Source organism: Heterocephalus glaber, unplaced genomic scaffold (genome assembly GCF_053883595.1).
Source record: "Heterocephalus glaber isolate CG9 unplaced genomic scaffold, H.glaber_assembly_v1.0 deba00001600, whole genome shotgun sequence".
NCBI lineage: Eukaryota > Metazoa > Chordata > Mammalia > Rodentia > Bathyergidae > Heterocephalus > Heterocephalus glaber.
In genome coordinates this window covers 44,649,524-44,677,277 of record NW_028258372.1, presented here as the reverse complement: position 1 = coordinate 44,677,277, position 27,754 = coordinate 44,649,524, and the positions used below count along the sequence as shown (strand labels likewise).

The window sequence follows — 27,754 nt, the reverse complement described above, 5'->3', positions numbered from 1 at the left end:
ACAGACAGCAAGCGCAGACACACAGCTGACTGGAGGTGTGCAGGGCTGTAGGCGAGGGAGTCTCTCGTCAGTGCTCAAGTTAGGCTCGGGACACTGTTGGCCCCCGGTTGCTCTGGGCATTCCTGGGCCTCATGTGGCACATGAAGATTTCTTAGTAAACTTCGTTAGGCTTTGCACTCATGGCCGAGGGCTGGGGTGGGTCAGAACCTCCCAGTGGGCCGGTGATAATTGGCAGCACAGAGCAGGCAGTGGCTGATAGACCCTGTGCTTCGCAGGCTCCGATTCTTTGGGAGAGACAGAGCATCCTTATAACAAGCATATGGATTCCGGCACTGTTAGGCCCTTGGTCCATCTGTGCCTTCCTCTCCACCAGATCTGAACCTCCCTCTTCTCCACTTCTCAAGGTTCTAAATGCTGGGGCTTGAAGCTTCCAACCTAGATCCACGGCCCCACCCAAAGACTATTTCAGTCCCAGATAGCACATTAGCATCAAACTGAGGCCCCGTCCTGCCAGCCCGAAGCACCAGCGATGGAGACAGAATAAAAATCTGGCACTTGCCTCAAGGCCACATGGATTTGGGATCTGTGGATGTGTGGTTCTCACATTCCTTCCAATTCATAGAGGAAAGAGTTTCTCTCTCCGAGTAACAGAGGAGTCTTGAGAGAGAGGAAAGAGATCTTCCTGGCATCATGTTCCTCAAGTAATATTTGTGATTAGGGTTTCCCTTGCCCCAAGAATCACATTGATAAATCAGTATCTTTCTTGAGCACCTACTTGTTGTATAAACATGAAGCTGTACACTCAAGGGATATCCTTGATCTTGAGGAGTTTACATTGCATGTTTAGGACAAATCATAAAATAATGGCACGTGAGTATACGTAAGTATGCAAACTGCTGACTGGATTATACAGATACATCTGCTGCCAGAGTTTGAGAAGAATTTATAAAAGGCGCCCAAGTTCATGGATTAGCTCTGATTCTTGCATAGGATTTTGCAAAGGCCAAAGGCAAGCAAGAGGCGGTGCAGACAGCAGAGCTGTGTGGCGTGTTGGGGTGGTGAAGACGCAGAGTCAGACCAAGCAGGTGGGTCGGTGAGTCAGGCGCTGTGGGTCAGGCCCCAGCGCGGCCTCCGTGGCTAGACTCTGCCTTGGGTCTTTGGACTTTGACGTGGAGATGAGGAGCAGTGCACAGGACGGATCCGTGCCAAATCTAGCTCACAGCAAAGGGAGCACAAGCCAAAACCAAGAGCGCGGGAGTGAAGTACAAAGGTGTGTGTGTCTGTGCAAGCGTGTACATGCGCACGTTGTGAAAATGGCACAAATCCAGGACTGGGCAACCTGCTCCAGCCATGTTTGGCTTGAGAAGTCAGAGCGGGAAGGTGCACAGGCCTGCTGTGGGGGTGTGGGTGGACTGGGAGAAGCCCCAGTACGCGGACAGGGCAGTGGGGCAGGCTGCGGAGCACAGCCTGCTCTTCCTTCCCCAGGCCCCGGGGCGCCCACAGTGCTCGGGGAGCTAGTGCTCAGCCAGGGCCTCCCGAGTGCCTCCTCAGTGGAGACTTTTCTCCCCATGGGCCATGCCCATCCAGCTTTCTCTTGGACCTGGAGGTGACTTTCTGTTGTTGTGCGCCTTCACGTAGAGTTTACCGAGCCACCAGCAGGGACACTTGCAAAAGCCAACTGGGACACAGCGCACCAAGCGGCTGCTTCTCCAGTGTGCCTGGGACCGAAGGAACTTTGCAGTGCTGAGTGAACAGACGCCCCGGAATCTTCTGCTTGAGGATTTACCTCACCCCAGTGTTTCTTTGCTTTAGCACCGGAGTGGCATATAGGTCTCCTAGACAGGTTTAGAAAATGTAAGACATCTCACCACAGCCACTGTTTTTGCCAGTCTCTGAGGCGTCACAGTCTACAAATCATTCTGCATGACATTTTCTTCCAGGCAAACAGATGGCATCAACTTGGGAGACCAAAAGTTGTGGTAGAGGAGGCTTTGGAAGCGTGAGATCTGTGGTGGAATTCTGGTCTTGCTGCGTGCTGGCTGTGAGAGACAACTCCATGTTCACCAAGTTCTGCTGTGGTTTCTTCCTGTGCACAAACAGCAGGATGACTTGGGAGGTTCTGGCCAGGGGAGCGGAAGGCGGTTGAGTCATTTCGGGCCGAAGCATGCAGTCACCGGAGAGTCCGTGCCCTCGAAGTCCAGCGGCCTTCGCTTCCAGGGCCCTGTGTCCTGGCTGGTGCAGCAGCAGATGGCAGAAGTCGCTGAGCAGTTGATGGAGCAGAGCCCCCCACGCTGACCTGCGTATTACTTTGTGTGAGCTACAGACACTTGTTACATTAACCTGAGATTTTGTGGTTGATTTATTATGGCAGCGTATTATGCTCGCTCTCTGGCCTTGGGCGAACCACATAGCAGTACTGCGCTGGAGAAGTCTCTCAGTGAGCCGGCAGCAAGGACTGCGGCCCTGTTGAAGTGCGCTGTGTAGAGCGGAGCCTGCGGCACAGCAAGGGGTGGAAAGGCATTTTATTCTCTTCTGGTCTTTTCAGAAGACACACAGCTATTTTTTGGTGGAGTAGCACTTAAAGAGAGGCGTGAACACACCTGTAAGAAGCAGAAGCACACACTCCTCTCTGGTCTGCACCCGAGGCCTGTGACGAGGGGGCCCGGCCCGGCCCAGGCCATGATGCCATCAGGGGTTCTGGAGACCAGGGCACCCTTGTTCCCTGCCAGGCCACACTTGAGATGTCCGACAGATGAAGGTGACCGGGTTAGGAGAGTCTGCAAGTTAGGGTCAGGGTGAACAACTAACTGCAAGCCAGCTTGCTAGATCTTAGCAAATAACAAGCCAGGAAGCCCAGTAAAGTTTGAATTGTGGATAAACGGTGAGAAATGATTCAGTATAGGTATATCCCATGCAGTGTGCGGAGCCACCTCAAACCACCCACAGATTCCTGGTTTACCGGAGACTCAGAGTTGGCTGGCATTCCTGCATCTTCCGTGGCAGTCCTCGCCACCGGGAGCTTGTGGTTTCTTGTTGGGCACAGTGCACATACACGAGAGAGGCAGATAGAACGTCACCATCAGACGTGGACGGACCTTTACACTTGAACAGTGTGAGGTGCTGGGGATGCAGTTTCTGGGTGAGAGGTGGGGAATTCAGAATCGGTGGCCTTACCCTGAGAGAGGCACCCTTGGGGAGGGCAGTGGTTTCAACTGTCCAGCTTCTCGCTCCCCAGTGCAGGAGAACCGACCCCGCCCTCTGCCCCAACACAGACTGGCATAGGCAGGAGGCCGGGCTCGGGGGCTGCAAGTCAGCCTCCGCCTCCCCTGCGCGCCTTCTCTCCCCCACGTGGCTGTCAGCCCGCAGCCTCACCGGGCAAGCCTGTCCAGTGCCCTTCTGACATAACGTGGCGTAACGCGTCTAACGGCCCCCAGAAACAGTACGTCGTCGGAAAGGAAAACCACATCGTGCACGATCTGCAGCCGTGTAGAAGCCTCACAGCGCAAACTCTCACTGTAGGGCAGAGGGGGAGACTCGGGGTACAGCCGAGGAGAGGGAGGAAGGGTCATCAAGGTGACTTATGGAAGACGCAAGCCACGCACCTTCCTGTTTCTTCACTGTCATGTTCCACTAAAACACGCCCTGTGGGAGATGAGGGAACAGAAACAGCAAGAGTTGGGAAATACGGACGCTTTTGGATATTATCTCCCTGAGTAGTTTTTTCCTTTAGAGTTAAGTAGATTTTATGCAAGTTTGCCCCCTAAAAGCATCTCATAAACATGTTTCACAGCTGTGAAAAGCTAATTATCAATATTTTCAATCCAAAGGGTCAGTTTTGAATTCTGTTCTAAGAAGAAAGAATTAGATCGGCGGAGCACCGGCTGGGCATGGGCGCCTGAGCAGGCTTTGCGCTGCGGAGGCGGAGGCCGGGGAGAGGCAGCGCCTCTCCTTTGCTACCGCAGCCGTGCTGGGCACTTGTGAGCTCATGCAGCCTGCCGCCCAGACTGGCCCTGACCTTGACCCTTCTCCAGTTTTCCTGTCTCTTGCAGGCCACACAGGCTGGTTCGCCCTCTGCCCTCTGTGTTGGTAAACACTCCCTCCTGTTCCTGCCTGGATGCTGATGCGTAGCCCCACCCCCCAGACTAGGGAGCGGCTGCAGCAGATTCTTTTCCCTGGAGTCCACGTCCTGGCCCTTGGGGAGTTTGCCACCCATAGGGTGGATATGCAAGGGGTCAGGGGCTCCTCCAGGGAGGGCGGGGAGCAGCTTCAGTGAGCTCACTGCCTAGCATTTGGGCGGAAGTGCCCAGCCGCACGCTTCGCTGAGGATCATGCCTGGCTTGTTTCCTTTATGGTCACCAGGTCTGTGAGGTAGATTTGGCTGATTCCTTCCGGAGGAATGGGGCTCTGGAGGCTAACGGGGTTGTCCAGAGCCCCCCAGCTGGTGAGTGTGGAACTGGAACCACCTGCAAGCTCTCGCTCTAAAGTCTGTCCTGGGCCCCACCCTGAGGGCAGGGCACCCGGGGCTGGAGGGGCTTCGGTGGTCCCCAAGCCTGGCTGAGCCTCAGACCCCTCTAAGGATCTGTCCAGATCTCTGGCATTGTCTGGCCTGGCCTCGGCATGTGACATTTCGGTTCTCTGTGTGGCGCTGAGGGGCAGCCTGGGTCAGAGCCAGTGGAAGCCACCCCTTTATTGGCAAGTGATGCGGGTGAGGCCTGCAGAGGGGCTCGCCCAAGGGTTTCTTTTTTTTTTTATGCTGGGGTGAAACCCAGGGCCCCGTGCATGCTCAGTGCATGTTCTACCATTGAGCTACATTTAGAGCTCCCAAGTTTCCTGAGTTTTGCCTCTGTTGAGCACCAGAGGAGGAGCTAGGTCAAAACCACACATAGCTCAAAGCGTGGCCACGGTGGAGGTGCTGATTAAAAGCCTTTGAAGCTGCTGCTTCCAGACAGGCGGCCAGATGCCCGTGCCATATCCCAGCAAATCTCAAGACGCTTATTTCTTCGTACTCAGCCCTCGGATGCCAATTTGAACACTGGGACTTGTAGTTTGTCTCCTTAGTGGCCCTTTCGTGGCCATATTTAGGATTTTAAAGTCCCGGGGGCAGCCCTGTGGTAGGTCAGGGAGCAGATGTCAGGATGCAGTGCCCCCCCCAAGCACGCTCCCCCCCCCTGGGATGCGCTGACTGCCCAGGGGGTACATGCTGCCCCCAGACAGTTGCAGGTCTCTGTCCTCAGTGAGGCTGGGCCACAGCCACACGGCCAGCTCCCCACAGCAAATCCTTGGCCAAAGTCCACTGGCTCTGGACGCAGGTCCCGAGAACCTAATTCCCAGAGGTCAAGGGCTGAGCCCAGTGGAGGGAGGGGGCGTGGAGGGTGGAGGGGCAGCGTGGCCATGGGCCAACCTGTCTGCTGGAGGGGACTGGGGATCTGGGAAGGGCTGGAGGTGGCAGGAGCTTCCGGATAGTCCTCCCTCTTCTCAGGGAGCTGGCCAGCCCTGGATCAGCCCGGACCAGCCTCTCACCAGCCCCGGGTCGGCATGTGGCTCCACCACACTGCAGGCGACACTGGGCAGTGCCTCTCAGGAGGGTGAGGCATCTGCGGTGTGCTTTGAGACAGGCCAGGAGCCTGACCTCAGGCAGGGCATCCGTGTCCTTTGATGGGGCGAAGTTGTGTCATGCTCTCACCATGCCCTCTGCTTGATCTGCCCAGCCCGCTCCTGTGTGCTGCCTTCTGGAGCAGTGCCCGCCAGGGTGAGCAGGAAACCTTGCTGCCAGAGCTGCCCCTGTGGCCTGTGCCTGCACAGGGGAAGGTGGCCCTTGGGAGGTACTGGGGCTCTCTGTTCCAGATGCTGCTACAGCACTAGCACCACCCAACCCCTGGAGCCCCAGCCAGCACCAGTGCTCGGAAGACTGGAATGAGGGCACCAAGAGGTTTTGAGATGTCCCTCTTGGTACAGTTTGGGAGGCATGAAACCCTGAATCTGGCAGACTCTGCCATCATGCACTAGTGACGGGGAGACAGGAGCACAGGAGAGGGGAACATCTCTTGCAGCCGTTAAGAACTTGAGTGCTGGAGCTCCATCGTCAGTTACTCAGCTTCACGGAGAGGGAGGGTGAGGAGTGAAGTCACCTAGGCTTCTGTCCTGCCTGCAGCCACCCCGGCAGACACTGGCTCTCACCTGTATCTCACGGCATTCCAGGCCCACCTTCTCTACTTCCTGGGGAGGCTGCACGAGAGGTGCCCACTGCCTGGTTACCAGCATGCGAGGCCACACCAGCCTGAGTCACGTGCGCATTTCCAAGGCGGAGGCTGGAGCCCACCCTGTCCCACAGACGAGGACTCAGCTGTGACTCACCGTGCGCAGCCGGTGCTCAAGCCTGAGTCATGCCCCTTCCTTTGCACCTGGGGGTCACAGTAGGGGCAGGCTCTCTTCTCCTCTCTCAGTCTGCCCACCTTTCCTTCACCTTCCTTTGACCCCTGTCTCTCGATTGCTCACTAATCAATGGCTGATCAACTTGCACGCCTTGAGCCTGACAGGTAGATAATGGAAGCAGTAGCTTCTAATTCCACCCTCCAGTCCGTTAGAGACACAACCAGGAGTGATAAGCAGGGAAGAAGGTGCCATGGTTACATTTCTGTAGTCTGAGTCAGTGCCCCAGAAAAGACCCCGCGGTAGCTGGCCAGGCCATGAATTTCCACTCTTAGTAACGCTGTCTGGTGCACTGCCTCTTTGAAGATGCAGCTATGCAAAAAAGGCACGAGGGACTCATTAAACTATTATCAATTACTGATTCTTCAGTGTGAACCCATTCATTCCACAAATATCAAACACCTATTATGTGCCAGGCACTTGGAAAACAGGGGTGAACAAAATAGAGATAATCCCTGCTTTCTTGAGCCTTGCATCCTTGCTAGAGGACAGAAAATAAACACGACAGATAAATTGTATAATTGGTTAGAAGGTGCCAAAAATATAAAATTTAAAAAAATCAAAAACCCACCAGTACCATGGTGGGAATGCTAAGGTTAGGGAACAGATTCTCGCCTGGCAGGGAAGCTGTTTGTAGTTCTAAGTGGGGCAGTCAGAGTAGGCCTCATCAGGAAGCTAGGGATTTGAACAAAGACTAAAACACAGTGATGGCTTTGCAGCTGTCCAGGGGATGAGCATCCACGAGGCAGGCACAGCTGATAGGCCTGAAATCAGAACATTGGCAATTTGGAAACACAGTAAGAGGCCTGTGCCTGGCGAGAGGGCAGGGAGCAACAGAGGCGGGCAGGGAATGGGGTGGGGGCCCTGCAGGCCTCACAGGCTCATGGCAAGGGGTTTGGGCTTGACCCTGGGCGTGTGCATGTGTGTGCAGGGTTCTGGATAGGGAAGTAAGTGGCCCGTTGTTTTGGGGTCTGGCTGAAGACTCTGGAGAGGCTGATGCAGAAGTTCCAGGCAGACAGGCTCAGCCAGGAGGGATGAAGCAGATTCTGGTTACTTTTGGAAGGGGGACCTAACAATTTGTGGGTAGATTGGTGTGGATGCAAGAAAAACAGGAGTGGAGGATGACTTCACTGCCATTTCTGGAGCATGGGTTCCTGAGCCCAGACTCCGTGGAGTTGGGGGCGAGCGCTTGGGAGCAGGAGGTGGTGGGCAGAGGGCCTGGGAGAGGAGCTGGGGGCTTGGGCGCATCCCCTGCTCTCCTTGAGCCCTGGCTGGACGCTGGCAGAGCCATGGGCCCTGGTTTAGGGCACTCCTCTCTGAACACAGCGGGCTTTGACACCCCGAAGCTTGCGCTGGCACCCGCACTTCTCTGGGGATGGCACTCTGACTTGGAGCCAGCCGTGCCCCTGAAGAGCGGGCCGCATTGGAGGGCTGCATAAACAGCTGCCGGAACTCGACAGGGTGCCCCGTCCCTCAGCACAACTGGTGTTTTCCTTCTGTGAAGCCAAACCAGCAGGATCTGCCCCAGCTTGTGCAGTCTGAGACACCCAGTGCTTACTTAGCTGGGCTCTGGGTCTCGGCGAGGCGGGCAGGAAGATTTAAGAGGTCCCGGCCACTCCTGCTGAGGCCGCTGCTGCCCCTCTCGGATTGCAACACTGCTCTCTTCTGCTGAGTTAATTATTATTGAGCTCTTTGTCACATCCTCTGCTGGTGGGCCGAGGATGAAAGTTTCCCCTTGAGTTCCGGAAGTTTGGGGAGTGGAGAGAAAGGGACTGAAGGGTGGGAGGGTTCCGAAGGCAGGAGTGTCAGAGGCCCGGCTTTCCTGCAGGGGCCCTAGGGGTCTGTTCTGTAGGGACAGGCAGAGGGAAGCTGTTTGCACAATCTCTGACTGCTGAGCCGAGCCAGATGTCATGGGCTGCTCACAGCGAAAGGGCAGCATTTATCTATTGCAGTATTGGTTGCACATCTGAACAGCTTACTGCCCATACTGCCCGTCGCTAATTATGGTTTCCCCACTGCACCTGAACTTGTGCTAAATTAGAAGCCAGAAGTTAGGCCCAGTTGAATCCACAGAAGCCTAAGTTCTGCTCCTCCCTTCAGGGTTCTCACAGTGCGTTCTGCTCTGCGGCGTAACCTTCCAGTGTAGAGACTTCCCGTGGGAGACACTGGCAGTGCTGGAACAGGTCAAGGGTCCCCACTGCACTGCAGCTTAGCGGAGTCGTGTTCCGATGCGATGCCAGGGTGGGCGCTGCAGGGCCACGACGGGCCTGGGTGACCTCCAGCGCTCCGGGAAAGCCCTGTGACCCAGCCTTGGGAACAGTGCTCTGTGAGACAGCCAGGAGACCTGGGCCTGCTGCTGCCCGTGGAGCGGCTCCAAGTCCAGGGCCGGAGCTCACTGGGTCCCACAAAGGCAGCTGTGTGCTCGGGGATGGCCGGCCGGCCGGCGGGAGGCTGCTGAGACGTTAGTCCAACTGTGCCTCAGCCTTCCCTGCACTCCGGGCAGGTCTGTTTTCTGACCCTCCAGGGGAGCATTCCTGCCAGGAGGGTGGGGCTGGAGCCCAGCCGCCGCAGCTGGGCAGTGACTCAGGCAGTTACCTGTCCTTGGGCTGCCTGCCAGCCCTGAGCTGAGCTCCTCTTCCTTACTGTCAAACTTCCCCGGGGTGAGGTGAGCTCCGACCCCCTCCCTGACCCGTGCAAGACTCCGCCAAATTTCCCAAGAATCCAGGATCTTCCCCTCTCCCGGAGAAGGGTCTGGTGTTTTCCAGACTCCTGGACACTGGGCCTCTCACTTTCCAGGCCGGTGGTGCATGTGGGGCTTTAACATTGTGTATGAGCTCTGGTCTCTGTGCCTCTGCTTGATCTGTCCACGGTGGCCCAGGACAGAGGGAAGCTGACCCCTCCCGGCCTTGGGACAGTGCCAGGTACACTGCCTGTGGGGATGCAGGGCCTTCCCCCCCCCAGGGAGCCTGCTCTCCGATCATCATGGACATCTGCCTGGTGCTTTCCGTTTGCAGCGGCCCCCTCCAGCACTCGGGGCACCTAGAGGCAGGCAGATACCGTGGAGCTGGCTTCGAGGCCTCTGGGACCCAGCCACTTGCCCAGTCCCGTCTGGGGTGGGGTGCGTGAGGAAGGATGGGCGTGACTGCGGCCAGATTCCTGGGACCCGCCCGCCGTGGGGCCACGCCCAGCCAGGGAGTCTCCAGAGGTAAGGCTGTTCTTTAAAACTTCGGTGCCAAGAGAGGAGACCCCCACATCTCCAGGGAGCTCTCTGAGAGGCTGTTGGAGAAGGAGCAGCAGCAGCTCGGGGAGGTGCAGGTGCGTTACCTGCCTTTGCCTGCCCCAGGCGGGGCGGGAGAAGCTCCGGGCACCTGGGCCGCAGTAAGGGCCTGATTCATTCCTGTCCTAGGAGCTCGCTGAGTGAGCTCACCTGGGAGCACTGGGTAAAATATCTTCGAGTGTTTGGATTGCTCTTTCATATCTAATAAGTGCCTGGTGACTAGAAGAAAGAGCTTTAGATCCGGGTGAGCACCGAAGAGAGTGGGAGGTGGGCTGGCCCGGCTCAGAGGGCCTCGACCTGGGGGTTCCAGTGCGGGCGGGTGTGGGCCCGACTCGGCCGGAGGACCTCAGCGTCCAGGCCCCCAAGCAGGACCCCTGACTCTCCTGGGGCTGTGTTGAAGGAAGGCTTCGAGGCCTTAGGATTTAAAAATGTCAGAAATGCTCGCAGATCCAGCTCTGCCCTGCCCTGCCAACCCTGTCCTGCACCCCAGCCCAGGGAGTGTGCAGCTGTCCTGGGGGCAGATCTGGTGTCTGATGGAGGTAGAGGGACAGCGTGAGGGCACAGGTGGAGTTTCCCAGCCTCCAGCCTGGCCGGTGGCCTCAGAGGCCTGGCTTATAACGGGAGACATCCTGGGCTGCTTTTAGTTCAGAGGAAATCATCTCTTGCTTTTCTTGAAATGCCAGCCCGATCTCTCTCCCTGCTGTGCCCCAGCTGCCTGCGTAGCTTAGGACTGTGGTCAGCACAGCCTCAGCGTCCGAGGGGCTGGGTGACAGTGGAGATGGTGCCGGTGGCAGGAGAGAGGCCGCCTCTGGGCCCTGGCTGCTGAGCCTTTCACTCTGGGGCCTGTAGGCCGGGCTGGGCTGAGGCTGCAGTTGGGATGAGGAAGTGCAGCCCTCGCTCAAGGCCCAAACAAGCCCTTGGGCCTCCTGCTGCTCTTCTCCCTGCAGAAAGCCTGCCCCTTCCATCTCTGCGTGTGCTCGGGCCGTCGGGTGGCAGGGTTCCCATCCATTTCAGAGGAGGAGGCTGAAGTCTGGGGCGGATGTCTGAGTTGCACACCAGCTGGGACGAGGGCCGCACATGTACCTGCTGCTCAGGAGCGGCTTCAGTCAGGTCCCTGGGTGGCCAGGTGCAGACTCCTGAGAAACATGAGGACAGAAGCAGAACAGGAAAGGGGCATGTGACTATCTCACCAGGCGCTTTGCTCTGTCCCAGGTGAGGGTCCTGTGGGGACTACCCATCTGCTGATCATGAGGCCACTCCTCCTCCTGTGTCTCGGTGAGTGTCCCTTCCCACACTCCAGGCCCTGTTAGGTGGCAGGGAGGTGCAGCAGGAGGGAGGAGCGAGCTTACTGAAGTGTGAACAGTGTCTATTGTCCCAGAGTTCGGAGCACTTGTCCAGTGGGGACACTCGTTAGAGTCCCTCTCCTTTGGGCCTGGGGAGGGGGATTCTCTGCCTTTCTGGAAGGCTCCCAGGTGTCTTCTTCCCGGGTAGCTTGTGGCTTCCTGAGTGCTCTGCACTTTGAGATTCCCATCATCTCACTCTCTCTGGTTCCATGGCGAGACCTTGCCATTTCCCAGTGAACTGTAGCTGGGTACTTGAAAATCGTGGCCAGGCCAACCTTGCAGATAAAGCAGCAGAGAGGACGCAGGTCTCCCAGTGTTCCACAGATGCCTCTCGCCAGCCCTCCTTGGGCTTAGAGGATGCACTGTAGTTGGAAGGAGCTCGGGCCATGTCCTGGTGGGCCAGAGTGTCTCTGACTTGACTCTGAAAGCCACATGTAGATGCTGAATTGCAGGACCACCTGTGGTTTTGGTTGTCAGCGTTTCTTCTCTCCTTTTGAAGTTTGGTGTTATGGGATAGGATCACCCAGCAGTATGAGGACTGCAATTTCTCCTGCCAGCTGGGAACAGGAGCATGAGTTAAGGAGAAAGTCTGGTCCTGCCACGCTGCCAGGTCCCTGGGGGTGCTGGGGGCCAGTTCGAGCCTCTGCTCTCCAGGCTGCACCCTAGAACCCCCTGTGATTTCAGCCTGGCCTGGCCTCCTGTGCGCCCAACAAGCCTGCTCCCGTGGGGCCTGCTACCCGCCTGTCGGGGACCTGCTGCTTGGGAGGACCCGGTTCCTCCGAGCTTCCTCCACCTGCGGACTGACCAAGCCTGAGACCTACTGCACCCAGTATGGAGAGGTAGGCCCTACATCCTCAGCCTCCAGGGCCCAAGAGGCGGCGGGTAAGCCTGCCATTTGTTCGGGAAATACTCAGCGTGTGCTTGGTATAGGCCAAGTGTGCATGGTGGCAGCGATGGGTGTGCAGCAAGGAAAGTCTGAAGCCAGATTCCTGCCTCTGAGGGGTCTGCATGTTGGCTGGGCAAGAGAAAATGAGCTTAGCATCCACCGAACAGCGCCTTTCTTTCTCTGGATAAAGCTGGGGCCCCCTCTCAGCAGGGAATGGACAGAGGGTGGGCTTCTAGGCCTTGGGAACAGGCAGAGAGACAAATGTCAGCCTCCTAGGTATGGAGGGTCTGATGTGCCATCTCTGATGGCAAAGCCAAGGCTGTGTGTGTTGGCTGGCGCTCGTGCTGTGGCATGGGCCGAGTTGTACTGAGTCCCTCTGCTGCCATCGTAGGTCTTGGAGAATACACAAGCAGTGTTCACGTTTACCTTCTGTGTTTTCCCCTGCCACGCGAAAAGAGCCAACTTTCTTTATCCGTCAGCCGTGGTGGCTCATGTCTTTCACCCACTCAGACAAATGAGACACATTTACACTCGTTCAAGGACACAGATCAGTGAGACAAGCGCGAAGCCACTTGAGGTTATCAGGGAAGGTCAGAAACTCATTTGATAGACTGGAAAAGGAGCTGAATACATCCAGGAACTCTGCTTTGATCTACATTGATTGAAATTGCTTGGCTTTTTCAAAGAGCCGTTGCCTCTGAACCTTTTTTGTAGGAACTTTGATTTTCTTCTCTTTCCCCCTCAGCAAGGTGCAGTCTTCCTTTACTCCTTGTGTTTGCCAAAGATGAGACCACTTGGTGTTTTCTCACCTCCTGGCCTTCTCCCAGGCCACCTCACTACCCTCAAAGCAGACTGGCCCAGGGGCTGAGCAAGGAGAGCTCTGCTCGGACTCCTGCAGCCTTGGGGGAAAAGAGAGAGGGAGGGAGAGAAAGCAAGCGAGCCAGGCCGAGTGCCATGCAGGGACTTGGCCATCTGAGGTTTCGCCTTTTCAGGCTGCCCTGTCCTCAGGGGCCTGGGAGGTGGCATCCAGCGCAGCCTCTGCCCCGCTGTCCTTCCCATCCCCAGCGTTCTCTTTGCTATTTTAATCACAGATGGCATTGGCCAGTGACTTGGGAGTGGGTGAGCAGAGGCGGCTGTGGTTTCTGCCCTCACCCACTTGGATGTGGGGAGGCCCACTAGGCAGGGTTGGGTAAGGCGAGGGCTCCCTGGGGTCCCACTTACTCCACAGCCTCAGGGGCCTGGCAGCATGAGCTTTCTAGGCTGCAGTCCTTGCAGCTGCCCCTTTCCCACATACCCCAGCTCTGACCACCCCGGGAGACCACTGCTGGTGCCTGGCCCCAGCCTGGCCTGTCTTCCGGAAGCGGAAGAGAGCTCCGTGTCGGTTCAGGTGCGGCCCCTCCCAGCCCTGCCTGCTCTGCCTGTCCTCCGCTGTGCCTCGGCTTCTGGCTTCTCCCAGCCTGCCCTCTGCCTCTCTCAGGTGTCCTCTGGAGCCCACTGCCTTCCCTGCTTGAAAGCAGCCCCCGAGACCCAAACAGGGTGCTTGCAGAAGAGGCCTGGACTTTGGCAGCCCTGGGGATGGGTAATCGTGGCTAAAGCTGACACACACTGGCTTTTCTTTCTGTGAGGGGAAATGAATCCAGGTAACCTTTGGAAAGAGGCAGGGCCGGGATGCCCCAAGGGCGGTGTGTGACCCCAGGTCTGCCCCGCCTTGTGGTGTGACCTCCGCGGAGGGGTCCCCATCCGCGTCTCGCTGTCCTCTTCCGTGGGTGAGGACTGGCGGTGGACGGAGGGTTCCCCAGTTTGCCCCGTAGCCTTTGGGGAGGTGCAGACTGCGGACAGCGGACAGCGCGCCTCTGTCCTGCCTTCTGCCTGTCTCCTTTCATCCCCTTCCTGTCCCGATCCCTGCCCTCCTCACCACTGTGGCTTCCCGTGGAGCATCCACAGGGTCCTGCACAGGCTCCCTTCCCGCCTCTGTTGTGGGCACCGGGAGCCTGGCTGAGGCAGTGCGTCGTACCTTGCTGTGTGACAGAAAGTAGGAGTTCGGGTTTCAACTGTGTGGGGTTCCAGTTTCGGCTTTTAGATTCACTTGTGTTATTTATTGATTTCTGAGATTGGGTCTCAGCTCAATCGTTAGGCTGGCCTGAAGCTTGGGATCCTCCTGCCTCAGTCTCCTGAGGAGCGGGGATGGTAGGCGCAAGCCATTGCACCTGGCATGCTTTGTCCCTAAATGACACTAATAGTGGCTGTCATTTGTTAAGCACATTTTCTGTGTGTCCTGGGTGTCATATCAAATATATGCACGTATGTGTTATCTCGGTTAGTTGCACAGTACCCTCGAGGTGTGCCTTGTTAACCCGTGAGCTGTCAGGAGCTTCGGTGTGTGCAGACCTGGGTCCTGGTGGAAGCCCAGAGGTGCTGAGTCTCCTGGCGATGACACCGGGAGGTGACCTGGGCACCCCAGCTGCGTCCTTGCTGCCCCCACCCAAGTCCGCACCTCGCTCGGGTCCAGGTCTCTGCTCCATATCCTATCCTGTCTCCACTCAGGCGCGATGGGCGAGCCCAGAGCTGGCACAGAATCACCCAGAACCTGCTGCCCAGGTGGCACAGGGGCCAGTGGAGTGGGGCTTCGGCCCTGGGTGTTTCTGTCTCGCTGGCGACCCCTGAGCCCCAGAGCCTCTCCCTCCCCAGCCCGGCCCTCCTGGCTCCTGCCTGCTTCGAAGCGGCTCCTCTGCAGGCCGGCCTTGCCTGTTTGCTTGCTCTTCCCGTGGCCCAGCCTGTCTCAGTGGTGAAGCCCTGTTGGCCTCAAGGCCTTGCTTCTGGGGGTTTGGGTGCAGGTTGCAGTGCTCCTGGTGGACGCCGGACTTGGTCAGCTTGGCTCCGTTGCGCTTTCTGCCCAGCTTTGCCCTCTGGGCCTCCCTGCCTGCTGACCTGTCAACTGTCTGGGCTTGGCCTAGGCAGTTCCTTACCGAACAAGCCGAGGCTGCAGTTCCAGGCTGTTGTTCAACTCCCTGACAACATCTGGGCAAATGCTCCGCACCGTTACTCCCTCAGCCTCGCTGCGTGTGGGATGAAGGTGGACGCAATGCCTCCGTGGCTTCTCCACCGCCCTGGCCTCACCTGAAAACAGCAGCAGTGACAGGGCTCACTGGCTGCAAGGAAGAATGTGCAAGTGAAGGCACTGCCCGGCAGGTGCCCCCGGCCCTCCCGGCCCTCCCGGCCCTCTCTCTCCCGCTCCTGCACGCACAGGTGGCCCCGTCAGGGCCCCCATGCTCTCTGCACCTCTCCCCCAGCAGGACACGTGCCACACACTGTCCGGGGCCATCCACTCTGCTCCAAGGCCCGAGTGCAAGTGCGGCTGCCCCACGCTGGGGTGAAGGCTTCCTGCCAGGCGGCTCTGATGCTCAGAATAGGACGCGGCCGGGCGAGGGTCAGGGCTCCTCCCCTGCACCGTCTCCTCATGGGAAATGTGGGAGTTGGGTCCGTCGGCCTCCACGTCTGCCCAGCTCTGAGGGCTGCTCATTTCTCAGGGCAGCGGGCAGCGTGCGTGACCTGAGGACCTGCACACCTCACGCCCGACTGGCGCGGGGCTGAGCCGCGCCCTCTCTCATCTGGGCTGCTGCACACTCTGCAGGAACCAGGGCTGCTCTGGAAGCTTCCCAGCCTGGTCTCTGCTCCCGAGCACATCTCATGTTGAGTCTGCTCCCCTAAGTGCTTTAATTTATTCTCTCCCTTTCTAGAGGAAGCTTAATTACTTACCTAGTAGCCTTGATAACAGTCTTACGCAGAGCCCTTCTCAGGTTAATTGAGTGAGTAACCCAAACAGCTGTCATTGTATCGCTTGCAAGGAAGCTGGGGGATGGCAGCCAGTTAGAGGTCCCCTCCTCTCTTACCCACCTGTGCACACTCCGCAAGCCACTGCCTGTCTCTGTTTGGTAACTCTGTCAGTTATCAGTCAATCACTTGGCTGGGCTGGGGGTTGACCAGTACCTCCCGCATGCTGGGCAGGCACCATCACTGAGCCACCTGCCCAGCCCCTTCACTGCCTGCTGTCTTGACCCTTAGGCCTGTCTGACCAAAATATCTGCTTGTTTCCAAGTTCTAAGAAGGTCTAAAACTCCTAAGACTCTTGACACTGAGGCACCGTTGAGTCCCTGGATCTAAACGCAATCCCCGTAGGAAAGACACCAATCCCCATTTCAGCCTGTGGCCAGCTGCCCGTACCTGTGCATCTGTGTATCAGAAACTTAGCCGTGGATTTTGAAAATGATCCCCAGAGAGTCAGACCAAGGGTGAGTCACATCTCAGAGGATAAAAGAAAACGGAAAAGGGCTTTGGGATTCTAGGAGAGCTGCTATCTATCGGAGAGAATCAACACTTTGGTTGGTGGAATGTAAGACTCCGGGGTCCTGGCAGTGACAGCTTACAAAGTGGGGCTTGTGAAGCTGAAAGAGGGGAAGGCCTAGGGATACCACTTTGCTGGCTGCTGGGGTTCAGGCAAGGCAAAGACCTGCAGACCTGCCTTGCCTCTTTGCCAGCCTTTACCGTCTGCCTGAGTTCATGGCAGGGACTGTAGGAGCCATCGCCACTGATAGATCCTGCAAAAGTTCCTGACACACAAGCCAACTCTGCACTGGGACCTAGCATGACAGCCTTGTTTCTGGAGAGGTCTGTGCTAGAGTGGAGGCTGTTCTTCTCGGGGTGGAGGCAGAGGAAGGAAGGGGGTGTCCTGAGACCAGCTCTAGTCTGTGCAGTTTCCGGTGGTTACCAAGCCATTCTGTTGCTTGCCACATGGGTGGGTTGGAGCTAGAGGCCTGGGATGAGAATCCCTGCCTCATCCCTTCGTGGCTTTGTGTGTGGGCCACATTTCTTACCTTCTCCAAGGCTCAGCTTGCTGTAAAATAGGGATACCCACCCTTTGTATGGTGTAACGTACCCCCCAGGGACTTGGGAAGGCTAAAACAGTGCTCAGGAGCGAGGCCGGAGCAGTGTGATGTCGGAGTGTGTGGTACACACCCACATCTCTGTAGTCAGAAAGAGACTTTTCCAGACTTCTGCAGACAGGGCCGTCCTTATTAAAGTTTTCTTTGGTACTGGGGATGGAACTTGGGCCCTTGCACTTTTGGGGGAGGCGGTGGAACCACTGAGCTAAATCCCTGGCCCCTTAGTAAGGGTTTTGATCCTGTTTTACTTCATGATGAAAGAAGGTGAAGTTGAAAGTGGCCCCAAACAATCGCAAGAGTCCTCCCACTCAGCACTTGCCACAGGTCCTGACTGTTGATCTTTCCCGGCATGTCTATCGATGTAGAAATTCTGGAGCTCATGGAATTTGAGGATGCCTTGCCGACCAGAGGCCTCTGGGCTCCTCCCGCTGCCCTCTTTGCTGGGAAGAGAGTTTCTCCAGTGTAGCGTCTGGGCTGTGTCTGATTTTTCACTTACTTCTTTGTATACTTATGGGGAGAGTGCTTTTAACTTCTGGCCGATAAGCTGGATGGGGAGAATTGTAATAGCAAGTTAGAGCAAGACGGAGCTTCATTATCTCATCAACCCTGGACTTTCTGTCTGTTTGTTTTGGTTCTTCCTTCTCCTGGCCCTGGCTGGTGGCCATGACCCTGACGGTAGCTTCTTAGATGGACACAGGCAGCCCCCGGCTCCCCCATGGAAGGAGCAGAGCCTGTTTCCTTGTTTTGCAGAGATGCAGAGCTTGTGTTAGCATGTGTCTTCTTTTTCCAGCCCTCTCTGCTGTGACTCAGGCCCCCGCTGGCTTTTGCCCACTCTGCTGCCCTCCCCTTGCTCACTGGTAGGGTTTGTCTTTCCACCAGACTGCCTAGTGACTAGAAAGCTCTAGGAGAAAGGAGAAAGCTCAGCTTTCCAGCTGGAGAGCAAGTGGGAGCCAAACTGGCTGGAGGCCAGCCAGGCTGCACTGATGATAACACTGCATCTTGAAGGCAGCAGAGGCCGGAGAGTGCTGGCTGGATGGACCAGAGCAGCTGCCAGTACAGCAAGAGCTTCCATGGGGTATGGGTGGAGGCACGCAACATGCAGGAGGAGGAGCCTCACCCTGAGAGCCAGACACATGCACACGTGTATTCATGCACACACTACGTGTGAGAGTACGAGAGTAAGTTACAGAGGGAAACTGAGGCTCAGCAGGAAAGAAGAAATGTGCAGGTTGTCTTTACATGGGCTTCTGAGGTAGCCACTGCTAGCTGATGAGCGGAGCTGCTTAAAATACCTGACTCAAGCCTGTTGGCTTATGCTGCCCTGAGGCTTGAGCCAAATCCCTCCTGGAGCTGTTACTATGATAAGTGGCATGTAGTTCAGGAGCCCGTGAGGCGGTCTGACCCAGCTGAGCTGTGTGCGTGAATGGAGGGTGGAGGAGGCGTGCAGCGCCTGGAAGGACAGCAAGGCAGGGAGCGAGCCGCGCCAAACACCCTGGACATCTCCAGTTTATTTTGTTTTATTATCCTGAGTATGGATAATGTGTTAAGTATCACCTGATACCTGTATATTGGTGTATCTCCTACCAAACATTTTCTGTTCCTTTAAAATACTGTATGCATTTGAGATCCTAGCGCATATACAAGCTTGTACCTAACTTTTTCCTCATGAAATACAATGTAATTAATTTACAAGCAATTAATTTTTTAATTTAAACTGCTTTTAGTAGTCACATAATAGCACATCACTTGGGAGTGTCAGAGGCATTTCCACAGTCCCCAGCACCCTGTCCATGACCCTGGCAAGAGAAAGCCTTGTTTTTGCTGTTCTCCTGGCCGGGAGGCCTGGGATCAGCTCCCGGCAGAGCGGGCTGGGGGGCGGGGTGTGACTTCGTGCCCGTCCCAGGAAGGCAGCTGGCCCTGTCTCTCCTCTGGACATGTGCCGTGTGCAAACAGGATGAGGAATGGAAAACTACCAGGAGGCTGGGCAGAGTGCAGAGCAGGACATGTCCCCTGCCAAGGACAAGGACAGAGCTCTAGAGGGGTCAGACTCCAGCAGGAGCCTTCCCTGTCCAGAAAGGGTTATGCTAAGTGCCAGCTGTGTCAGCGGGTGGCGCATCTGCAGCCTGTGTGCAGCTGAGCCAGGCTAGCTGGGGAAGCCAGATTCCTTCTGACAGTGCACGCTCTGCCTCAGCCACCCCGAGATGAGCCCCAGAGGCAGAATAAGCTCTCCGTGAGGCCCGCTGGGAGATAGAGAGAGAGAGATCACTTCCTCCCACGTTCCCAGGAGATCTGCCGGGCAGCTGAAATGAGAGCATAAGAGAGAAGGGCGGGGACTGCAGGGAGAGAGGGTCGGACAGAGCGCCAGAGACAGCGGCAGAGATGGGACAGGGAGGTGGCTGACACTGGAGACCAGGCAGCAGGAGTGTCCTGCCAGCTCTCTCATCCGTAAGAGGGGATGAATCTGCTTACCACATAAGGCTGTTGTGAGGTGTAGGCAGGTTGTTGGGTTGAAGTCACCTGACGTGGTTTCTGGAACGTGGCAGCTACTCTGTCCCTCAGGATGAGGCGGGATCCTCCTCTCTCTTCATTCCTGCTTTAAAACCTCCCTGAGTGCAGGACAGGAATGTCGGGCAATATGTTAATGAAAGTAGTCGGCAGATTTGAATATTTGCTACTCACTCATTTACTGAACAGGTATGAGTGAGGGCCTGCTATGTGCTAGGGCCTTTTCTTTTTCCCTTTTTTGGTCCATGTTTGCAGTATGTGATGACCGCATTTACCGTGGGGAGTTGTACAGGTACAAAACACGCCTCAGTCCCCCGCTTCCTGCTCCTTCCCACTGCCGGTCCCCTTCCCATTTGCAGCAGCTCTGCTTTCATTGTTCTTCAGTTCTCTTTTTTCATCCCCTATATATGTGTATATATATGTATTCAGTACTTATGTAAGAGGAACTACGTGGCATTTAAGCTTGTGTATCTGGCTTATGTCATTTAATACTGTGGTCCCGAGATGCATTCATTTGTCCACACATGCCTGCAGTTTATCTCCTTCATGGCAGAGTAGTGCTGTGTTCCAAGCACCAGCATACCGCAGCGAAGGGAAGCAAGCCCCTGCCTTGGTGCAGGGTGCATTCTAGCAGGGGAGGCACATAATTCACAAACAGATAGACACTAAATGCACAAAATGTCCAGCGGAGAAGCCACTCCGAGGAAGAATATAGCAGGGCAAGGGAACGGCCTGGCAGGGAGGGGAAGGGTGGTGGTGGCGCCAGTTTGCATGTGCAGACCTCTTCTCTGAGTGGCACTCAGTGCTAAGGATGGCGATTTTGGACGTGACAGGCGTGCCTCCTGCAGACTGGGGTGAGCTGGAGAGTGGGTGGGGAGCAGAGGCCCACAGAGCAGCACCTGGGCTCTGGGCTCTCTGCTGGGCTACTTCCAGCTCTGCAGAGGGAGGTGGTGTGGGGCAGGGAGTTTCCACGACTCCAGGCACAGGCCCCGCACATTCACTTGGCCTCTTTGGAGCGGAGCTGTCAGGTTCATCCATCCTGATCAGGGTGCCCACGCATTCCGGGCCATCGGCCCAGCTAGCACATGGCCTTTCCAGACACAGGAAGCTCCTTCTTGGTTCTGGGGAGATGATGTTTAGGAGAAAGCAGAGGCCTGGATGATGGAGGTACAGTTGGCCCAGCCCACATGGTACCAGTAGGCCCGTGAGTTCTCGTCAAAGCCTGGCTTTCAGTTGTGACTGAGTCTGTAGCCCCCAGGCAGTGCCCTGGAAGCCGGGCAGGGGCTCAGCATCATGGCTACTTGGAGAAAACACATGTTATGTGTGGATCACGTGGTGCCAGGACATGGTCATGTTATATCTGTGTTGTGTGTACACACCTACATGTGTGTGTATGTGCACGCATAGGCACGAACTTAAATGACAAGGAGCAGGAGGCCTCTCTGCCATGAGCCTTTTCTTAGTGATCCCTGTACTGCCTCACAGCCGTGATTCCTCCCACTCCGAGGGTCTGGCTCCCTGACTCTGCTGGGGACCTCCCGGGAAGGCTGCGACTCTCCTGCAGACCTGGTTCCTGAGCCTGGAGAGACCCCGAGGTCCCAGGTGGAAGTCCAGGTGGAAGCCTGTAGATCATGTCCTGTCACCCCCACGTGGCTCCCTGAGGGCTGGGGCTTTGCTTTGTTCACTGTCCTAGCTCTAGTGCCCAGAGCCCTGTCTGTCACACAGCACACGCCCGACAAGTGCTGCTGTGGGATGAATGAATGACTAGTCCAACCTCACTCAATTTATAGGAAAATCTGCCCCTAGGAGATGGGGTGATGCAGCTAGTGAGGGCACCTGAGTTTCCTTCTCTTGTTTGGTTGTCCCCTCTTTCTGACCCTCAAGAACTCAGTATTCCCCAGTAAATGAAATTGGGTATAAACTTTGTAGTGGTGCACACAGACAGCAGGTGGCCAGTTAATGTGGATTTCTCCTCCTTTCTTCTTTCTGTCCTTAGCACCCTTCTTGTTTCTCCTCGGGGCAATCTCATTTGCTGAGATGATTTTTCCTGCCACCACATGCTTCTTCCACAATAAATAAATAGCCAACGTCTGCTTACCATTCCCTTGCCATATGTCAGGAGGAATGCAGAAATTGCATTAAAAGATGGCCTGTGGCCTGGTTAGAGAGGCACCTTCCAAGTGCATGCTGAAAACTGTGCATCCCTGAGGTTGGGCCTCTCGGGACGAGAAGGGAGGAGTCTGAGGGCCCTGCCCTGAGCCTGTCATCTCCTCTCCCACAGTGGCAGATGAAATGCTGCAAGTGCGACTCCAGGCTGCCTCACAATTACAACAGTCACCGAGTGGAGAATGTGGCTTCGTCCTCAGGCCCCATGCGCTGGTGGCAGTCACAGAATGGTGAGGACTACCACCAACAGGAGCCAAACTCGTGGGGCTCTACAGGGTGGGGTGGAGATCTCAGGGTCTCTTCGGGTTTCTCAGCATGTCTTGTGGTATGGGTGTGGGAGGGTGGCAGACAGAACCTCCCAGCTTTGTGTTTGGGGTCTGCTGGATGCTGTAGGTGGAAAAGTCTGTGGAGGCGGAGGAGCAGGTGAGAGGAGAGAGGCCTGCCTTTGTTTCCCTCCACTTACTCTCCATGGGTGGGCATGCAGAAGGAACTGAGCTCTCGGGACAGATTGGTTTCAAAAAGACAAGTTGAATGCCTTCCAGTATTAGAGGCATCAGGTGACAGTGGGGAGAAAATTTGGCAGAAACAGGTAAGAGCCTTTAATGGATCACCTAAAAAGAGACTTACTGGTCCACTCCTCTCTCGGGAAGTTAGAGTATCAAGGCTGGGGAGTTTTGGGGTTCCTAGGGTGAGTACAGTGCAGAGCCTTGGGCCAGGCTGGAAGGTGGGGACCCTCTGGCCTAAAGCTTCTACTTTTGACCTTCCAGATGTGAGCCCTGTCTCTCTGCAGCTGGACCTGGACAGGAGGTTTCAGCTTCAGGGCATCATGATGGAATTTAAGGTACGCCTGCTGGGGAGGATGTCAAGGGAGCCCGGGCCACGTGGGCTCGGGCTGGGAAGGAGCAGAGCCCTTGTTGCCCAAGGTTGGGTGATGGTGGCACATGCCGGGCCGGCCCCTCCCGGCTGGGACACCAGAGGACCAGCTCCTGGGAGAACGGGGGCTCCTTCCAGCTGCCTGTCTTGGTCATGCTGTGGTTGTGCAGCCTCTTCCTCTCGGTACCCCTCGCCCTCAACCCATCTGATTAGTTCAGTTTGCCAAGTACCAACTTTGCTGGGCCTGGTTCCTCATTATGTAATTGTGTATTCTTACATACAAGATATGATCAAATAATAGAGGGTACTAGGGACCCCTGAAAAGTTACTGGGAACCTCTGCAGCAGTAGGCTCCAGCCTCCTGCTCAGTGTACCATGCAGGCCTGAGAAAAAACTCAAAGACAGAACCAAGTCAGAAAGCAGGGCCAGGACGACCAATGCTGGTGCAACTGACAAAGGCCCTGGCCAGTCGAAGCCACTGATTGTTATTGGCAATCAACTGGGGTAAAGGTGAACTATGTGCAAGGTCAGTACTACGTGCAAGGATGTGTAGTTGTGCGGTGTCTGTGGAAATTAATGTAAGCAAGGCTCGTAAAAGACAAGACAAAGCATTCTCAAATTAGGAACAGAATGGGCAAAATATATAGTTGTAATTAGAATGTTGTCCTTCTAGTCTGAAAGTTTTAGTTGTGGGAATGGAATTTGGGTGCGAGTTACTCTGACCTCGGCACGTAGGCTTTAGCCAGACTCACTCCTATAAACAAGCCAGTCGTGGGGTTAGCGCTTCACAGCCCGCACTGGTACAGCCTGCTTTGGGCACAATCCATATTGCAGTCTTGTGCAGCAGGGAATGTTTGAATTTAATTTATTACCATAAACGCCTCATTGCCATTAATCCCCTGAAAACACTCCCCGTTGCTTTGTTCTTGTCACTGTCTGAAGCAGTTCTGGAAGTCTTTCGTGAGTGTCTTCAGTTGGACTGTTGTGGCAGCCTTGGTGCCCTGCCTTGATTCAAAACATTTAAGTCAATTTCAACAATTAAAAACATCACAATGTATCCTCATCCACCTTACTCACTAGATCTGGCACTGTGTGACCCTAAAGTCAAGGTGACCATGAAAGGTAAACATTTTGAATTGGCTCAGGATATAGAGGCAGCCACGACAGTGCAACTAAAGACACTCACAAAAGAGACCTCTTGAACTGCTGTAGGAAGTGACAAGAACAATGGGATAGGTGTTTGAAGCGAGGCCGTGTGTTAAGGGCGATTAACGACAGTGGGCTTTTACTAGAATTAAAAAAATTCAAGTGTTCACCATAGTTTTGGTCACATCTTGTACTCTATTTTAATAATTTTGTAGAAGAAGGGCTGGGGATTTAGATTTAGCTCAGTGGTTCTGCCGCCTGCCCCACAAGCACAAGGACCTGAGTTCGATCCCCAGTACCAAAAAAAAATTTTATAGAAGAGATTGAGTTTAACCAACAGCCAAGAACTTGCCTGTCCATACGAAGGGTGTTGCATTGGAGTAGCTCCCTTGGTGAACAATCCCTTCATTCAGTGCTATTTCTTCTCAAAGGACCTTCACATCCTCTTTTAGACTGGTTTCTGAGATACCTCTTTTGAAGGGAACATTTTCATCCATTTATGCCAGGTCATCTTTTTCCTTTTAGAAAACGATTTTGTTCTGTTCTACAGGAATAGTCAAATGTGAAAGATCACATTTGGTTAATAAGGTTAGATAACCAGGAAGGGTTTCATGATTTTCAGAAGTTAAAATGAGCTTGGAGTGAAGAGCGATGAGACCTAATTTCTTACATGACTGAGGAAGTTGGCTCGAAGAGCTACGTTCTACAGAAAGCTCAAAAGGATTTTGAGAAACGCCACCATCGTTTGAACAGATGTCCAGTCCCTAAAGCTGACAGTTTTGAAGGCGACATTCATTTGGATATTGTTAAAGAGTCTCGTTGCTCTGTCATCACTCACCCTTTATTAGTTCTTGCCACATACAGATTGAGCACTGATTATATGTTATATTTGATGTCAGATGTTAAATAGGAAGATAAGTAAACCAAGCCAACCAGCCTCAAGCTGCTTTTACAGCTTTCATAGAGACCTAGGAGTGAGTGTGTTGGAAGATGTAACGTTGGTGAGAAGAGGTTCTCACAAGCATGGGAGGGGGCATCTAGCGAGGTCTGCCTCGAGTGTGTGGGGGTTCCAGAGAGTGCACCCAGACCAATACTAGCCAGGTAAGGCCAGTGTCCATTTCAGGCAGAGAGAGCAGCCAGTACAAAGACCAGGGGGCAAGAAACAAGTCAGCATATAATTGAGAGGGATGGAGGAACGCACACTGCTCTGGAGGGTAAAATGTGTTTGTGTCTGGGAGAGATGAACTTACAGGTGTGCAGACTAGAGACACGCCGTTCATTCGACCAGTACAGGCTAAGCTCCTACTGCACACTAGATGCTGGGGTACAGCTGTGAGCAAGACCAGCAAGAGGGCCTCCCATCTGGCGCACTGTACTCAACCAAGGGTAATCTTACCCTCTCCCTGCCCCATGGGACATTTGGCAATTTCTGGAGACATTTCTGGTTGTCTCCCTTTTATGTTGATTATCGCAGATACTTTGTCACAGTGATGGATTTTGTGATGTAGTGATGAAGGCTGTGGGCTGCTCCTCCCTCCCCTGGCTGAGGAGCACAGTGAGCCCGAGCGCTCTCTAGACGGATGCTCAGAGTGTCGCCCACCCCAGGGACCTCTGCTGCCCTCAGGTGGCACCGTCCCCTTTGGTTACATCCTGGACCAAGTCTAGACCAGGGCCCAGGACTTCCTTCTGACCTGCAGGGGCTGACATGAAAACCAGGGATGTGCAAGGGACATCACTGGTTGTGGGTATGAAGTTGAAACCCGGAAGGGAGGGGTCAGGGATGCTGCCACCCATCCTATGGTACGCAGGGTGTCCCTGTGAGTGAGTCAAGCTCAAGATATTAACAGTGCTGGGATTGAGAAATCTTGGCCTATTGAGTAAAGAGTAAAAAGAAAACCCACAAATAAATACTTGGAAATTGTGGTGACATTTCTGAAGGCAACAAGATGCTGGAATAAGAAAGAATAGATGAGTGGGCAGGGTATACACAGAAAAATGCAGGTTAGACAGGTGTGGAAAGATCTCCATGAAGAAATGACATTTAAACTGAGAACATGAGCAGAAGGACAGCACTGGGGAGGAGTATTCCAACCAGAAGAGAGAGAAGTGCAGAGGTGCTGAGGAGGAGGGCTAAGCTGATGTGATCTAGAACTTGCAGAAGGAGGGTGGTCTGAACTGAGGAGAAGTACTGCCCGCATTCAGGAGCACAGGGCCTCCTCACTCAGGGTCAGGAATGCAGATTTTAGGTATGCTGGATGAATTCTCTGTCACTGTAACAAAATACCTAAGAAATTCAGCTTAAAGAAGGAAGGATCCATTTTGGCTCATGGTTTTAGGGGTTTCAGTCCATGGTCAACTTGGGCTGGAGATGAGGCTGAACATCATGACAAAGTGTGTGTGGTGGAGCAGAGCTGATCACTTCATAGCAGCTAGGAAAGGGGGCAGTCAGTCCAGGGACAGAATATACCCTTCAAAGGTGCATGCCCAGCGACCCTCCCTTTCAACCTGGCCCTGCCTCCTAAAGTTTCCAATAGCAGCACTAGCTGGAGACCACACCTTTAACGTGTGGCCTTCTGCAGACACTGTAGATCTAATTGTAATAGTGGATATGTTAGTCAGTTTTCCATCACTGTGACAGAGTCTCTGAGATAATCAATGTAAAAGGGAGAGGGGCCAGGGATTTAGCTCAGTGGGTCTGCCACTTGCTTCGCAAGCGCAAGGACACAAGTTCAATCTCCGGTACCAAAAATAAAGAAAAAAAAGGGGGAGAAAGATTTATTTTGGCTTATAGTTTTAGAGGGTTCAGTCCATGGGCACTTGGCTCTGTCACTGTGCTCTTGTGGCAGGGATGGATATCATGGTAGGGAGCATATGGTGGAAGTAAGCTACTCACATAATGGCAACCAAGAAGTGAAAAAAGACAGAGAGGAAGGGGCCATCATTCCAGTATCCCCTTTAAGAGCATACCCCAATGACCTCCTATTTCCTGTGACTAGGCTCTACCTACTAGAGTTTCTGTTACCTCCCGTTAGTGCCATCAGCTGGGGACCAAGCCTTCAACAGTTGAACTTTTGGGGATATTTAAAATCTGTCTTGTTATTTTTCTTGTTGCTGGAACAAAATATTTGACACCTAAAAGTTAAAGGAAGAAAAGTTTATTTCAGCTTAGAGTTTGTTTCAGTTCATAGTTGGCTTCCTGCAAGGCAGGGAGGCATGGCAGAGGAGAAATGGTCCATGGCATGGATGCCAGAAGCAGCAAGCCATGAGCCTTCCTTTTCCTTTTTATTCCATTCAGGCTACAAGCCTATTGGTTGGTGCCACCCACACCCACGGTGGGCCTTCCCATCATCTACACCCAGAACTGTGATAAACCTATCAGTGTACTAATCCAGTTATCACACACCCATGATCCACCCACCTCCCTGAAAGTCCCACCTGTTAGTGCATGAGGCTTTGGTGGAGACATCTAGATATGAACCATAACAATATCCAAACCATATGATTCTGTCCCTGGCCCCCAAAGGTTTATGTCCATCTCACAATGCAAAATGCATTCAGTCCATCTCCAAGAGTCCCCATAGTCTTAAAAGTTCCCTCATTGCCTGAAAGTTCAAGTCTTCTCTGAGACTTAAGGCAAATTCTTAGCTGTGAGTCCTTGAAAAAATTTTAAAATGTTACATACTTCCAGCATGCAGTTGTGGGCAGGCATGGGGTCAACACTCTCATTGCAAAAATGGGGACTAGGGTCATAGAGGGGAGGGGTTGGGCCAAAGCAAGACTGAAACCCTGAAAGGCAAATATTCAATCCTACAGCTCCATGGCCGACACCAGGGCACAGGGTGGTTCGGTGTGGGTCACCAAAGGCTTGGACAGCCCCATCCCTGTGACCTTGTTGGCGATAACCCATAGTGGGTTGGAGGAATTTCAGCAGAGTAGTGATACAGTCCATATTATATTTTATATAGAAGGCTCTTTTTAAAAATTAAGTGTACTGATATATCTCTATCTCTATCTCTATCTATCTATCTATCTATCTATCTATCTATCTATCTATATTTCACCTTAGGGACTCTGAACCTGTCCATGATCTCTCTTGATTCTTCTTTTTCCCCTTCCCCTCCCTTCAACCCCTCTTCCCCTCCTTATTTACAAAAGCTTTGTTTCCATTTTTTCCTTCTTTTCTTGTTTT

General features: G+C 54.4%; 1 protein-coding gene across 8 annotated transcripts in view; it reads left to right on the top strand.

Moving 5' to 3' along the window:
- Positions 1-27,754, top strand: part of Lamb3 (laminin subunit beta 3) — a 58,236-nt gene that overhangs the window by 10,624 nt on the left and 19,858 nt on the right. For 2 of the 8 annotated variants that reach the window (XM_013078575.3, XM_004862029.4), the window contains exons 2-5: positions 10,919-10,981; positions 11,734-11,888; positions 21,662-21,776; positions 22,314-22,387. In XM_013078575.3, the coding sequence (XP_012934029.2) occupies positions 10,919-10,981; positions 11,734-11,888; positions 21,662-21,776; positions 22,314-22,387 (407 nt within the window). Of the gene's footprint in view, positions 1-4,216; positions 4,442-8,915; positions 8,933-8,974; positions 9,351-9,443; positions 9,745-10,918; positions 10,982-11,733; positions 11,889-21,661; positions 21,777-22,313; positions 22,388-27,754 lie in introns of those variants that run through there. The other 6 variants (XM_087194007.1, XM_087194008.1, XM_021242409.2 and 3 more) reach the window with 6 other exon arrangements.